This window comes from Procambarus clarkii, chromosome 67, assembly GCF_040958095.1.
Source record: "Procambarus clarkii isolate CNS0578487 chromosome 67, FALCON_Pclarkii_2.0, whole genome shotgun sequence".
NCBI classification, from domain to species: Eukaryota; Metazoa; Arthropoda; class Malacostraca; order Decapoda; family Cambaridae; genus Procambarus; species Procambarus clarkii.
Window position 1 is genome coordinate 8,850,640 of NC_091216.1, and position 16,499 is coordinate 8,867,138.

Consider the following 16,499-nt stretch of genomic DNA (forward strand, 5'->3'; position numbering starts at 1 on the left):
ACGTTTCGGTAATTGCAATAATATCTGTTTTTTTCTGAACAGACAGGGGCATTTAATTAGTTTATTTTTTTCTTAGACTTCTACTGTTTGTGTAATATACCCTATGTGTATTGTTATTTTGAGGCCCTACTCTTTCCCTGATCATTTTGCCAATTTCTTTTCCCACAAAAACATACTTTTATTACTTCCTTCCTCCATATCAATTCCCATACCACTATCTATTAACAGTTTAAACCCAAATAAACGCCTCCAACCACTGGTTCCAACGAGTACGCAACAACAACAACTCCAGCCCTCGATAGATGCACCCCATCCCAAACATAAATTTAATTTCTTCCCTAGAAGTGTTCCCAGCTATCTGTGAAAGATATTGCATTTCATTTGCAATATCTTTCCGGCCGGCAATTGACACCAAGTGCCCTCGACATCCATTCATTTTCCAATCCCTTTCTTGGAAGAATTCCACATATGATCGGGATTCCTCCCTTGCTCCTAACTAATTCTATGGCTGTTTTATACCTCTGAATCAGTTCCTTACTCCTAACTCGACCAACATCATTTCCTCCAGTGCTAATACAAATAATGAGATTGTTACCATTTCCAGCCTTAACATCATTCATGTTGTTTGTATGTACGTTACCTGAATAAACATTTTGAATTTGAATTTTGAATGTAGAAAATAGAGAACTATTACATGAATATCAAATAAATGGATTTAAACCATTTCACACAGATAGATATATTAGACAAGGAGGAGGAGTAGCCATATATGTTAGGGACAATTTGAAATGTAGCCTCAAAGAAGGAATCAAAACTGAGCCACTCAAAAACTATTTGGATAGAATTAAACGAAAAAGCAAATAATCTTATAATAGGAGTTATATATAGGCCACCAAATTAAGACAGAATGGAAGTAAAGCATCGATGGGATGAAATATCTAGAGCATCTAGGTCTAAAAGTATTTGTGTCATGGGTGACTAATTTTAGTGGGATAAAATGAATTAACAGAACAAGAAATAACGAAGCAGAAGATTTAATAGAATTAATTGACGATTGTTTTCTTACGCAACACATTAAGTAACCAACGAGGGAAAATAATATTTTAGATTTAGTGTTAACTAACAGGGAAACACAGATTAATGACATAGAAATCGGGAGCGAACTAGGGAACAGTGATCACAAAGAAATCAGATTTAGCATAGAGTGGAATAGATCTGCAGGAGAAAATTCTGCTAAAGTGCCAGATTTTCGTAAAGCTAATTTCAATATCGTAAGAATTTTTTTATGTCAAATAGATTGGAAAGTCTTGGGCATAGGGAGGGGGGAAGGCCGGTCTTGAAACAAGACGTGAGCCCAGCGATGTGTGATGTAAAGGAGGATTTCGATTTGGATTCAAAATATAACTTCTTTACAAATATTCTAAGCAAATCACAGGAAAGTAGTATACCTTACAAATTGAACAGATCAAATACAAATGACCCGAAATGGATAACAAAGGATCTGAGAAACCTTTTTTGTGATGTGAACGGTGTGAACGTCACACTATTTTATGAACGTTAATGGTGTGAACGCCACACTGTGGTGACAGTGGCCGAGGTTATGGTGTGAGCGTCACGCTGTGGTGACGGTGGCCAAGGTTATGGTGTGAGCGTCACACTGTGGGTGGTGACGGTGGCCAAGGTTATGGTGTGAGCGTCACACTGTGGGTGGTGACGGTGGCCAAGGTTATGGTGTGAGCGTCACACTGTGGGTGGTGACGGTGGCCAAGGTTATGGTGTGAGCGTCACACTGTGAGTGGTGACGGTGGCCAAGGTTATGGTGTGAGCGTCACACTGAGGGTGGTGACGATGGCCAAGGTTATGGTGTGAGCGTCACACTGTGGGTGGTGACGGTGGCCAAGGTTATGGTGTGAGCGTCACACTGTGGGTGGTGACGGTGGCCAAGGTTATGGTGTGAGCGTCACACTGTGGGTGGTGACGGCGGCGAAGGTTATGGTGTGAGCGTCACACTGCGGGTGGTGACGGTGGCCGAGGTTATGGTGTGAGCGTCACACTGCGGGTGGTGACGGCGGCCAAGATATTTCTGGCCTGCCCTTCAGTGTCGCTAGGTTGCCAACTTACTCTTTGTAAGACAGCGGTGTGAGACATTATGTAACACGCCACATGGATTTGTATGCGGATTGTTTTATATATATATATATATATATATATTTTATATATATATATATATATATATATATATATATATATATATATATATATATATATATATATTGTGACGGTAGAGTGTTGATGTTCGGCAGTCCTAAAATGGCAGGTGGCAATGCCTTGTCATACTTACAGAAAAAAAAGAGACTGCTTGCCTGTTTGTCTGTGGTAAGGTAATGGGAAGACACACAAAACACAAAATATAAACAATGAAATTTTAATTACTTTCGAAAACAAGATATGAACAAAGACAATCCCTTGGCTTACGTTAAATTCAAAACAAGTCAACAAACAAAACATGAATAATTAATAAATGTGAAAATTTACTCTAATATAAAATAAAGTGCAAGACAATAATAATAATAATCAGGTGCTGAGAATATTGGCTAGAGCTGCCACCTCCCTTAGTACACGACAGCCAGGGCTTAGTCTACCAGAGAGAGATGTCAACTTCTAAGAGCACAAAGATATTCTGAGGAGGACGGCGTGAGCTGGCCCAGACGTCGACTCAGGTAGAGGGCGTGAGTGCAGGTGCAGGTGCTGTCGGCGATACACAAGCCAATCAGGAGCAGGCAGGTGGAGAATGGGTAGTTTGCTCGTTGACGACGGGTGGAGAGCCAGTGTGTCTGGTGGTGCAAGGTACGCTTTGCTTCCTGGGCAAAACGTTTTGTGATACTGGTGGACGTATCTTTAATGTAGTATCTTGTACTTGTAGAATGACGTAAATGATATAGGGAAGAGCAGGCTCAATCTCTCTTGAAAGAGATTATCGTCACAACTCTCCCCCGAAGCCTGCGGTACCGGAAGAAGATACGTCTTCATGTGGTAGAGTGATAGGTGGAGTTGCTTCTACTTCATAGACTCTGGAGAGGGCGTCGGCTATGATGTTGTCAGACCCCGTGATGTAGAGATCTCCAGGTTGAATTTCTGCAGATATCAAGCCCATTGTACAAGCCGTCGAGTGTTGAATTGGGCTTGCTGCAGGAGGTGTAGGGTGTTGTGGTCCGTGTAGATGGTGGTAGACCAAGCACTTTTCAGGTATTGTTTGAAGTGCTGCAAGTTCAGGACGATGAGTAGCTCCCTGTCGATTGTGCTGTAGTTCCCTGTAGCTGTGGTCGCTAACAGGTATATTCTCCTCGCCTCGTTGCTGTATTAGGTCACCCCTGATGCCGGTACCACTGGCGTCGACATGGAGGATGAAAGGCTTGGTGATATCTGACGAGGTGAGAATAGGATTAGAATATGGCAAAGGAGCACTATTATGGTCCTGAAAATGGTTATGAAGATCAGTTAGGATTTCCGAATTGGAAAGCGCTGACTCAGTGTCAGTGCTTTCGGGAGGAGAAGCAGGGAAGGTCTCACTGTGGATGTATGGACCTTTAAAGGAAGAATATGCTATTAACACAGTGGGAGGAGTACCGTTATATAGCTTCAGGAGGTTGACGTGGCACAACTGGGTCTTCCGCCGCCTATCTGGAGTCTCTAGAACGTAGTTGTGGTTGTTTCTGCACTCCTTGATGCGGTAGGGTCCTGAAAACCTGTTTTGCAAGGGAGAACCTGGGATAGGGAAATAGGCCAGCACGAAGTCTCCCGGTTTAAAATTCCTTACTTTGCTGTTCTGGTCGTAATGAGTCTTCATCCTCTCCTGTGCTTTCAATAGATTATCCTTAGCAAAGTTATGCACCCTCTCTAGAATGTGTTGTCGGTTTTGAAGAAACTGGGGCACATTCTGATGCTCACTGAAGGTGGCGTCACGTAGAGAGTCTTTAAAAGCTTTGAGAGGAGTACGGCACTGACGTCCGTAGAGCATCTCATAAGGAGATACTCCTAGAGACTCATTGGGAAGACTTCTAAATATACACATGATTAGATCTAGTTGTTTATCCCAATCCTTAGAGGTTTCATTGCAAAACTTCTTCAGGAGTGCTTTAATAGTCTGATGACTACGCTCAAGAGAACCCTGTGAAGCAGGATGATAGGGGCTGGACAATACCTGTGTGATGTTGAACTCTTCCAGTGTCCTCTTGAAGAGATCACTGGTGAATTTGGTGCCACAGTCGCTCTGAACCTCCCTTGGAAATCCATACTGGGTGAAGATCTTCAATAAGTGTTTCACCACAGTAGCAGCCGTAATGTTCTTTACTGGAACTGCTATGGGGAATCTGGTGGTAGGACACAGGATGGTTAGTATATAGGCGTTGCCAGAACTGGTCCGAGGTAAAGGACCAACACAGTCTATAATAAGTCTGTGGAAAGGTTCCGCAGGCACCTGGATGGGTGTCAGTGGTGCTCTGGGGATAGAGATGTTCGGTTTACCTGCCAACTGACATGTATGACACTGTTTGACGTACTGTTTGACGCTATTTACCATACCTGGCCAGTAGTAGTCTTGACGGATTCCGTGGTAGGTCTTGTTAAAACCGTAGTGCGAGAGTGCTCCGTGGGCCAGGTGTAGAATAGTGGGCCGCAGGCTGGCAGGAATCACTAGTTGTTCGACGTTGGCCCAATCGTCCTCCTCCTTCAGATTACTGGGTCTGTATCTGCGGTAGAGCAACTCGTTCTCTAGGAAGAACCCAGGTATACTGTCAGGTTGAGTCTCAGCCTGGAAGAATAATGGTGTCAAGGTAAGATCTTCCCTCTGTAACTTACGGAACTCCAACGTGGTCAGATTCGGGAGTAGTTTCTGAGGGTCTTGAGGGACAGCGGTATCTGTAGAGTCATCTGACTGTGGTTGTGCAGCTTGTGCACGGGTGGTCACTAAAACCAGAGGAGAAACTTCATCACTCTCTTGAACCTTTGCTGGAACATACTCAAAGATGGGATTATCCATTACAGAGGTACACACCTGGGGTTTGTCCATGACGATCAGGTTGGTCGGTTGCAGGTCTTCTGCCAAGTCGTTGCCTAGGAGAAGTTGCACTCCAGGCATGGGAAAAGGCTTTTCCCTGATGGCGACTTGGACTTCTCCGGTCACGAAGGGACAGTCCAGGTGGACTCTGGCGAGAGGATAAGGAGTGGTAGCAGTGAGGTCAGTGATGAAGACGGTTTCCCCGGTGTAGGCGATATTGGGCACAGCTGATTTCAAAATAATTGATTGAAGAGCCGCTGTGTCCCTCAAGATCTTCAGTTTGAAACGTCCCTCCGGATCTGAACCGTTGGTAGAGACAGTTCCAGGATACAGGTGTTTACTGAAGAGAGAAAGATCATTAACATGAACACCAACATTCATCACAGGCTTACCGGACTTAGGAGGAGTCTGTTTGGGTTTAGTGGATTCAGTATTACCTTTGTATTGAGACTTACCACATTTATCTATGGTATATCCATAGAGTCTACAATACTTACAGTACAATTGCGAGCCAGCTTGATCGGTACTCACTTTCTCGTAACTGTACCAAGACTTCTTACTGGAAGGTGGTTCTGGTGTCAGCCGGTGGATGAGGCTGTAAGTGTCAGCCGACTTAGCACATTTTAGGTAGTCGGTCTCCTCTTTATCTGCTAAATATAAACGGACAGGAGGAGGCACACGCCTCAAGAATTCTTCAACTAGCATGAGGTTTACGAGTTCTGCAAAGGTAGAGACATGTGCTGCTTCCAGCCATTTCATAAAATATCTCTTTTTGGTATTAGCAAATTCTAGAAAGGTGGTGGTACTTGCCTTTAGGTGGTCACGGAATTTTCTTCGGTAGCTTTCGGTGGAGAGAAGGTAGGCGTCCAACACTGCTTGTTTCAGAGTCTGGTAGTCATTCTCAGACGCCAAAGTACTGAGTGTAACTGCAGCTCTACCTGTGAGATGTACTCTGAGAAGGGTAGCCCATTGGTCGGCAGGCCAGCTAAGGTGATTAGCAAGGGTCTAAGAGGTGGTAAAAAATACGTCGACTTCTGTCTCTACGAATGGTGGCATTAACTTACTTGCATGGGAGATATTGAAATTTACAGGAAGACTGGCGGTAGCTTGCTGGCGTTGAGTGAGGTGTGTAGTTTCCAACGCGAATTCTTGTTGACGACATTCCATAGCCAGAGCTTCTTGTTGTTTGTCATGCTCGCGTTATATCTCCAGGTGATGATGTTTTGCTTCAAGCTGTACTCGCTCACGCTCACGGAGTATTGCAATCTCACGTTCTTGTTCTTCTTTCCTCAAGGCAGTTTCTCGTTCCTTGAGGGCGATTTCACGTTCCTTTATCTGTAGGGCTTCTTTTTGTTGTTCGAGGGCTTCCCTTTGCTGCTCTCGCTCGATCTTGGCAATTTCCAGTTTGAGTTTCATAGCTGCCAAATCAGGTTTATCTGTAATAGAGTAAGTTCCGTGAGTTTCAGAGTCAATCTTACCTTCCTCTAAAAGATGATCCAGTAACAGGTTATGCAGTTCATTTTTGTTGGCTCCATGGGGAACATCTAGCTGATACTCATGTGCAAGAGTTTGTAATTCGATCCTCTTGGCACGACTTAAGTTACCTATTTCACCTGCTGGATCTGCACGGAAAGCTTGGAGACGAAACATCGTGAAATTAGCAAATAAATGTACAACGAATATACTGTTGTGATATGGTGAATGTCAGAAACAGGACAACGTGGCAACTGGTACCTATCCTGTGGAATCGTTAACAATTAATGTTAATTTCAAGATGATAAATGATTAATAAATCAAGATCGCAGGAAATCTTGTACCCGGTACTCAATGTAAGAGGATAAGGGCAAGAAAATCCTACTAAATAAGCGAAACCGAGTTTCTAAAACAAATGAAACATTTAATTGCCTCAAAAGTGAATTAGGTAGTCCAAGAATGTAGGCATACCTTGCCGAGTCTCTATAGGACATAAGCAAGTTTTTCCCACTGAAATGAAATATGATACAGAATTAGCGAACTTTTGTGCTCTGAAAAGAAAGAAAGCTAATTCCCTACCTAAGTAAATATCATCATCTCTGACCGACGTGTAGGGGTGCGAGTGTCAACTGGTGACGAGAACTGCTGCTGAGGTCCCAATTCAGCAACAAAAGTTCGTGCTAGAGGAACTATGGCCCTCTTTATCCTCCTACAGTCGGATTGCAGAAGATTAGGTGCTCTTGACCCGGGGACAGACCACAGTACCAGGGTACCAATATGATGATCTGCCGAAAATATGAGAAATATCCTAGGGACAAAAGATGGTAAACACGAGTAATAACACGGAGGGAGAGATGACCAATTAAGAGAATGACTGAGGCCTACAGTCACCATGTAATCCAAAGTTGTCTCACACTCACCATATGCTACTCTCGGAATGCACAATACACACAGCACCATATGAAAATAAAATTAAATATTGAAAATAGTGAAAAGTAACTGTACCAAAGCCAAATACGCTTACCACAAATTTACGGTCTGGTACTAGTACCTGAGTGAAGCTCCGTGGACAGGCCCCCATGAAATGTGACGGTAAAGTGTTGGAGTGTTGATGTTCGGCAGTCCTCCAATGGCAGGTGGCAATGCCTTGTCACACTTACAGAAAAAAAAAGAGACTGCTTGCCTGTGGTAAGGTAATGGGAAGACACACAAAACACAATATAAACAATGAAATTTTAATTACTTTCGAAAACAAGATATGAAGAAAGACAATCCCTTGGCTTACGTAAAATTAAAAAAAAGTCAACAAATAAAACAGCATGAATAATTAATAAATGTGAAAATTTACTCTAATATAAAATAAAGTGCAAGACAATAATAATAATAATCAGGTGCTGAGAATATTGGCTAGAGCTGCCACCTCCCTTAGTACATGATAGCCAGGGCTTAGTCTACCAGAGAGAGATGTCAACTTCTAAGAGCACAAAAATATTCTGAGGAGGACGGCGTGAGCTGGCCCAGACGTCGACTCAGGTAGAGGGCGTGAGTGCAGGTGCAGGTGCTGTCGGCGATACACCAGCCAATCAGGAGCAGGCAGGCGGAGAATGGGTAGTTTGCTCGTTGACGACGGGTGGAGAGCCGGTGTGTCTGGTGGTGCAAGGTACGCTTTGCTTCCTGGGCAAAACGTTTTGTGATACTGGTGGACGTAAAGGGAGTTGGTCGGCCGAGCGAACAGCACGCTGGACTTGTGATCCTGTGGTCCCGGGTTCGATCCCGGGCGCCGGCGAGAAACAATGGGCAGAGTTTCTTTCACCCTATGCCCCTGTTACCTGGCAGTAAAATAGGTACCTGGGTGTTAGTCAGCTGTCACGGGCTGCTTCCTGGAGGTGGAGGCCTGGTCGAGGACCGGGCCACGGGGACACTAAAGCCCCGAAATCATCTCAAGATAACCTCAAGAAGGTGACGTATCTTTAATGTAGTATCTTTTACTTGTAGAATGACATAAATGATATACGGAAGAGCAGGCTCAATCTCTCTTGAAAGAGATTATCGTCACAATATATATTGTGATAGGAAAGTGTAGATGGTAATGCAGTCCTCACTTTGATGTTTTTGACTGCTTGGCTTGTTTCCTGTGGTAAGTGAGAGGGAGGAACATGTAAAACAAATCGTATAAGAAATGAAACTTTAATTTACTTTAAACACAAATAAAAAGAAAGACAAGTCCCATGGCAATGTATAGTGCAATAAAAAAATAGAGATAAATAGAAGAACACAATATAAAATAAAATAGTGGTTACGTTAGACAAAATAGTAAATGGTGCTGAGAATATTTGCTTTGGCTGAGACCTCCCTTAGTATACAGAGCCAGAGAGCTAGTATGCCAGAGAGAGATGTCAACTCTTAGAGCACTAGGATATTCTAAAGTACACAGCTAGTGCACGTCTATTTATATGGGGGTGTAGATGGCTCTGGCGTCGAGGACAGTCGTCGATCCACCAATCGGGAAGAGCGCTGGCTTGGAGTGGTAGTTTGGTGGTTGACGATGGTGGCGAGCCGGCAGGATGGTGGCGAGCCGTAGAAGACGTTGATTGTTGAATTGGGCTTGCTGCAAGAAGCGTAGGGGATTGTGGTCCGAGTAGATGGTGGTAGACCGATTACCTTATAGGTAAGATTCAAAGTGTTGTAAGTTCAGGACGATGGAGAGGAGTTCCTTTTCGATAGTGCTGTAATTCTTTTGGTGTGGCTTCAACTTGTAGCTGTAGTAGCTAACAGGAAGAACCTCCTCGCCTCGTTGTTGCATCAGGACGCCCCCGATGCCGGTACCACTGGCGTCGACATGGAGGATGAAAGGCTTCGTGATATCTGGCGAGGCGAGAATGGGATTAGAACAGAGCACAGATTTTAGTTGTTCAAAAGCAATGGTTTGCTGAATGGTCCAATGATACCGTTGCTTGGGGCTGGTTAGAGTGATCAATGGTGTCGCTACCGTACTAAAATTCTTCACAAACCTACGGTAGTAGGAGGCAAGACCAAGGAAGCGCAGGAGCTGCTTCCTGGTGGTAGGCTGTGGGTAATGCTGGATGGCTTGAGTGTGTGTGTTTAACGGAGCTAGGCTGCCACTCCCTATCACATGACCAAGATAACGCACTTTACCTTTGGCAAAGGTGGACTTGCTCAAGTTGATGGTGAGGCCGGGTGTCAGGAGCTTGGCGAACAATCGTTGCAGCTGGAGCAGATGTTCGTTCCAGGTGTTAGTTGCCACAACGATATCATCCAAGTAGACGTAGGTGTGATCTAAGCCATGGATGACGCGGTTGACAGCTTGCTGGAAGGTGGCCGGGGCATTACATAGTTCAAATGGAAGGCGTTCATATCTGTAAAGGCCAAAAGGAGTGGTGAAGGCAGATATTTCCTTAGCTCGCTCTGTCAAACACACTTGGTAGTATCCCTTGAGTAAGTCTAGTTTGGATAAATACCGAGCATTACCAATGGCGCCAAGGATGTCATCTATTCTAAGTAATGGGTAAGCATCCTTGACAGTCACAAGATTCAATTTCCTGTAGTCGGTACACAGCCTCACTTTACCGTGCGGTTTCGGCACCAAGATGCAGGGTGAGGCCCAAGGGGACTTGTTACCTATCGTACGTTACGGCTCGAAACCCTAACAACAGCATGGACCTTAATTATCTAGGGCTACTACAAACTGCTGTTCTCAAGAGTGGGTCACCAGTGTAACCCCATGAATGATAACAGGCTAAGAATGAAAAGTATTTCTCCCTTAGGACTGAAGAATTATACATATAACTTATAATATATATATTCAATATAATCAACACAGTATAATATAAAAACACAGATGGTCAAGTTAACTTATACAACCAAACAAAAAGTATTGTCTCTCACATAATATAATATATAAAAATATGGCACAACATGAATGTTACAGACTTAACTCTACAAAGATGTGATCTCTCCTGGCCTGTATCAGCTACTGACTCTTGCGTGCCTCTCTACCCATAATTCTCTCCCCCTCTGCCTCATCCAGGATGAGGGATGGAAAATACAGACTTTTTAATATTTAAAACTAATTGAACAACCACTTGTTCTCAAAACACATAAGAATGCAAATAAAATATAATAGTTACTTTCAAAATATATAAGTTACAATGCCACCTGCTTAATTACAGTAAATTAACAATTATATGATAATTAAAAAGTGACATCTGGAACTCCCAAACTGAACAGGTCCAGCAATTCTAATTTCCCGAATCTAACAGGTATTAGACGTGTGAAGAGCCACCGCGCTCCTGTCCCCACTGACATTGCCACACCACACGATAATTTACGAAAATATAATATGTGTACATATATGATGAAATGGAACAGAATAAGTTTATTTAAATTTATATACGTATTCAGCTAGGAGTACGTAACAGGACTCACCAGGGGTGGCCAGCCCATGATCCAGGAGGTACTGTACTTCAGCACATATAACTTCCTTTTTGCTCGGGCCGATTCGGTAGAAAGGTTGACGAATCGGTCGGGTGTCAGGAAGTAACTGGATGTCGTGCTGAACCACATTACCCTCCTGTGGATCATCGCTGAACAACTTCTGATGTTCCTTGAAGATTCTACTGAGAGGAGCACTATTACAGTCCTGCAAATATTTATGAAGATCAGTTAGGATTTCCGAGTTGGAAGGCTCTGACTCAGTGTTAGTGCTTTCGGGAGGAGAAGCAGGGAAGGTCTCACTGTGGAGGTATGGACCTTGAAATGTGGATAATGATACTAACACAGTGGAGGGAGTACCTTGATACTGCTTCAGGAGGTTGACGTGACACAAATGGGTCTTCCGCCGCCTATCTGGAGTCTCAAGAACGTAGTTGTGACTGTTTTTGCACTCCTTGATGCGGTATGGTCCTGAAAACTTTTTTTTTGCAATGGAGAACCAGGGATCGGAAAATATGCTAGAACGAAGTCTCCTGGTTGAAATTTTCTAATTTTACTGCGCTGGTCAAAATGAGTCTTCATTTTATCTTGAGCTTTTAACAAATTGGTGTTGGAAAATTTACGCACTCTCTCGAGAATGTGCTTTAAGTTTTGAAGAAACTGGGGCACATTCAGAGGGTCACTGAAGGTGGCATTACGTAGAGAGTTTTTGAAAGCTTTAAGAGGAGTACGGCACTTACGTCCGTAGAGCATCTCATAAGGACACACTCCTAGAGACTCATTTGGGAGACTTCTGAAAATGCACATGATAAGGTCAAGTTGTTTGTCCCAATCTTTCATAGTTTCATTGCAAAATTTCTTAAGGAGTGCATTAATAGTCTGATGACTACGTTCAAGAGAACCCTGTGATGCAGGATGATAGGGGCTGGACAATACCTCAGTAATGTTGAATTCTTCCAGTGTCTTCTTGAAGAGATCACTGGTGAAGTTAGTGCCACAGTCATTTTGAACCTCTCTTGGAAATCCATACTGGGTGAAGATCTTCAATAGTTGTTTCACCACAGTAGCAGCCGTAATGTTCTTTACGGGAACTGCTATGGGGAATCTGGTGGTAGGACACAGGATAGTTAGTATATAGGCGTTGCCAGAACTGGTCTGGGATAAAGGACCAACACAGTCTATGATGAGCCTGTGTAAAGGTTCCAAAGGCACTAGGATGGGAATTAAAGGAGCCTTGGGGATCGGGATGTTAGGTTTCCCTGCCATCTGACATATATGACACTGCTGTACATAGATTTTCACATCTTTAACCATACCTGGCTAGTAATAGTCTTGTCTGATGGCGTGATAGGTCTTATTAAAACCGTAGTGAGAAAGTGCTCCATGGGCTAGGTGTAGAATCTCTGGCCGCAGGCTGGTGGGAACAACTAGTTGGTCGACATTGGCCCACTCGTCATCCTCCGTCAGCTTACTGGGTCTGTACCTGCGATAGAGCAACTGATTTTCTAGAAAGAACTCAGGGATACTGTCAAGTTGAGTCTCAGCCTGGAAGAATAATGGTGTTAATGAAGGATCCTCCCTCTGTAACTTACGGAACTCCAACATAGTAAGATTCGGTGGTAGGTTCTGATGGTCTTGAGGGACAGTGGTTACAGTAGAGTCAGCTAGTTGCGGGCGTGCAGCTTATGCACGGGTGGTCACCAAAACTGGAGGAGAAACTTCATCACTTTCTTGGACCTCTGCTGGAACATACTTTAAGATAGGGTTGTCCACTACAGAGTCACATACCTGGGATTTGTCCATGATGATCAGGTTGAAAGGTTGCAGATCTTTGGCCAAGTCATTGCCCAGGAGAAGTTGCACTCCAGACATGGGAAAAGGCTTTTCTGTGATGGCGACTTGGACTTCACCGGTCACGAAAAGACAATCCAGGTGGACTCTGGCGAGTGGATATGGAGTGGTAGCAGTGAGGTCAGTGATAAGGACGGTTTCCCCGGTGTAGGTGATGTTAGGCACAGCTGATTTCAATATTATTGACTGAAGAGCCGCTGTGTCCCTCAAGATCTTCATTTTGAAACGTCCCTCCGAATCTATACTGTTGACAGAGACAGTTCCAGGGTACAGGTGTTTGCTGAAGAGAGAAAGATCATTAACAGGAACACCAACATTCATCACAGGCTTACCGGACTTTGGAGGAGTCGGTTTGGGTTTAGGAGTTTCACTATAGCCTTTGTATTGGGCTCTTCCACATTTGTCTACGGTATGTCCATAGACCTTGCAATACCTACAATACAGTTGAGAGGTAGCTTGATTGGTACTCACTTTGTCGTAATCAGACCAAGATTTCTTACTGGAATATGTGTCAGTCGGTACCTTGTGTATAAGATTATAGGTATCAGCCGACTTAGCGCATCTGATGTAGTCGGTTTCTTCCTTATCCGCTAAATAAAGACGGATGGGAGCAGGAATACGTCGAAAGAATTCTTCGACCAAAATTAGGTTGACGAGTTCTGAAAATGTAGAGACATGTGCTGCTTCCAGCCATTTCATAAAATATCTCTTCTTTGTATTGGCAAGTTCTAGAAAGGTGGTACTACTTGCCTTTATATAATCTCTGAATTTTCGTCTGTAGCTTTCGGTGGAGAGAAGGTAGGCATCTAGAACGGCTTGCTTCAGGGTCTGGTAGTCATTCTCCGACGCTAAGGTACTGAGAGCAATCGCAGCTCTACCTGTGAGATGTACTCGGAGAAGTGTAGACCAATGATCTTCAGGCCATTTAAGTTTGTCAGCTAGGACCTCAAAAGTAGTAAAAAATACATCGACGTCTGACTCAACGAATAGTGGCATTAACTTACTTGCGTTAGAGATGTTAAAGCTTACCGGAAGACTGGCTGTAGCTTGTTGGCGCTGAGTATGGTGCGTAGTTTCCAAGTTGAGTTCTTGTCGACGATATTCTAAAACACTCTCAGCTTGCCGTTTATCGTGCTCACGTTGCATCTCCAGGTGAAGTTTTCTTGCTTCAAGCTGTTCACTCTCACGCTCAAGCTGTAGGGCAGCCTCTTCTTTCATTAGGGCAGCCTCACGTTCTTTTTCTTCTTTCTTTAGGGCAGCCTCACGTTCCCTTCGTTGTAGAGCTTCTTTCTCCAGGGCCGCCTCGCGTTCCTGTTCTTTCTTTATGACAGAAAGAACTCTTCCTTCTTTTGTTGGAGAGCTTCTTTTTGTTGTTCACGCTCTATTTTCGCTAGTTCGAGCTTTAACTTCATGGCTGCCAGAGCATGACTATCTGCAATAGAATAGTTTTCGTGAGTATCAGAGTCTAAAATTCCTTCATCTAAGAGGTGATCCAGGATAATATTGTGCAAGTCATTTTTGTTGGCTCCATGGGGAACATCTTGTTGATACTCGTGTGCAAGAGTTTGTAATTCGGTCCTCTTGGCACGAATTAAGTTCCCTACTTCCCCTTGCTGGATCACTACGAAATGCTGAGAGACGAAACATTTTGAAATAGCAAATAAATGTACACTGAATATACCTGTGATATTCTAAGTGTCAGTAACAGGATGACGTGGCAACTGGTAACTATGCTGTGGGAATTCAAGCGTTAATGTAAAACAATTAACGTTAATATTAAGATGTTAATCAATCAAAGCGCAGGACAATCTTGTACCCAGTACTCAATATATGAGAATAAGGGCAAGAAAAATCCTACTGAAAAAAATATGAAACATTAAAAGCTTCAAAACACAAATGAAACTTTACTAGTTTCAAAAGTTAAAGGGTGGTCCAAAAATGTTGGGATACCTTGCCGGGTCTCTATAGGACAGAAGCAAGGGGTTTCCTACTCAACTAAATAACACATACAGAGTTAGCGTTCTTTGTGCTCTGAAAAAGAAAGCTAATTCCCTACCTGTGTAAGTATCATGATCTCTGACCGACTTTCAGGGGTGCAAGTGTCAACTTTGTGACGAGAACTGCTGTTAAGGTGTAGTCCGTGCTTGAAAAACTATGACCCTCTCTATCCTCCTTCGGTCGGATTGCAGAAGATAGGGTACGTGTCCCGAAGACAAACCAAGGTACCAGGGTACCAAAGGGGATGATTTGCCTAAATTGAGAAGAATCCTGGGGACGAGAATAAGGTGGATACACGAGTAATAACATCGAGAGATGAACAGCCAATTAAGAGAGTGACTATGGCCACTAGTCACCACGTAATCCAAAGTCATCCAACACTCGTAATATGCAACACTCGGAAAGCAAATACACAGCACCAAAAAATTAAAGTTTATGAAATTAGTGACAAAGCAAAGTGTACAAAGCCAAGTTCACTTACCACAAATTGAAATGTTAATCTAGAAGCATTACCTGAGTGAGGCTCTTAGGACAGGCCCCCATAAAATGTGATGGGAAAGTGTAGATGGTAATGCAGTCCTCACTTTGGCTGATGTTAATGCCTAATCACATTCAGAGAAAAAAAAAAGAAAAACAAAAATGTTGACTGCTTGCCTTGTTTCCTGTGGTAAGTGAGAGGGAGGAACACGTAAAACAAATCGTATAAAAAATGAAACTTTAAATTACTTTAAACACAAATAAAAAGAAAGACAAGTCCCATGGCAATGTACAGTGCAATCAAAAAACAGAGATAAATCCACTCCACACTCCCTCCGGCAGGAGGGAGTGTGGAGTGGAGCGAGTTTAAGGTACGTTTTACCCCCTGGTCAAAACGTTTTGTGCTACTGGTATACGTATCTTGAAGGTAGCATCTTCTTGTTGTATATATATATGAGTAACTTTATGTAGGGAAAAGCAGGCTCAATCTCTCTTGAAAGAGATTACCGTCACAATATATATATATATATATATATATATATATATATATATATATATATATATATATATATATATATATATATATATATATATATATATATATATATATATATATATATATATATGTCGTACCTAGTAGCCAGAATGCACTTTTGGGCCTACTATGCAAGGGTCAATTTGCCTAATAAGCCAAGTTTTCCCGAAATAATATATTTTCTCTAATTTTTTTCTCATGACATGATAAAGCTACCCATTTCATTATGTATGAGGTCAATTTTTTTTTTATTTTAGTTAAAATTAACGTAGATATATGACCGAACCTAACCAACCCTACCTAACCTAACCTAACCTAACCTATCTCTATAGGTTTGGTTTGGTTAGGTAGCTGAAAAAGTTAGGTTAGGTTTGGTTAGGTAGGTTTGGTAGTCGAAAAACATTTAATTCATGAAAACTTGGCTTATTAGGCAAATCGGGCCTTGCATAGTAGGCTGAGAAGTGCGTTCTGGCTACTAGGTACGACATATATATATATATATGTCGTACCTATTAGCCAGAACGCACTTCTCAGCCTACTATGCAAGGCCCGATTTGCCTAATAAGCCAAGTTTTCCTGAATTAATATATTTTCTCTAATTTTTTTCTTATGAAATGATAACGCTACCCATTTCATTATGTATGAGGTCAATTTTTT

At 42.8% G+C, this 16,499-nt stretch overlaps 1 protein-coding gene across 1 annotated transcript; it reads right to left on the reverse strand.

Moving 5' to 3' along the window:
• Positions 1-2,980: 2,980 nt before the first annotated feature.
• Positions 2,981-14,903, reverse strand: LOC138355333 (uncharacterized). The gene is made up of 6 exons (XM_069310212.1): positions 14,889-14,903; positions 13,304-14,152; positions 11,722-11,884; positions 6,304-6,492; positions 4,858-5,007; positions 2,981-3,135 (listed from the first exon to the last, which is right to left on the reverse strand). The coding sequence occupies exons 1-6, from the start codon at positions 14,901-14,903 to the stop codon at positions 2,981-2,983; spliced, it is 1,521 nt and encodes a 506-aa protein (XP_069166313.1).
• Positions 14,904-16,499: the final 1,596 nt, after the last annotated feature.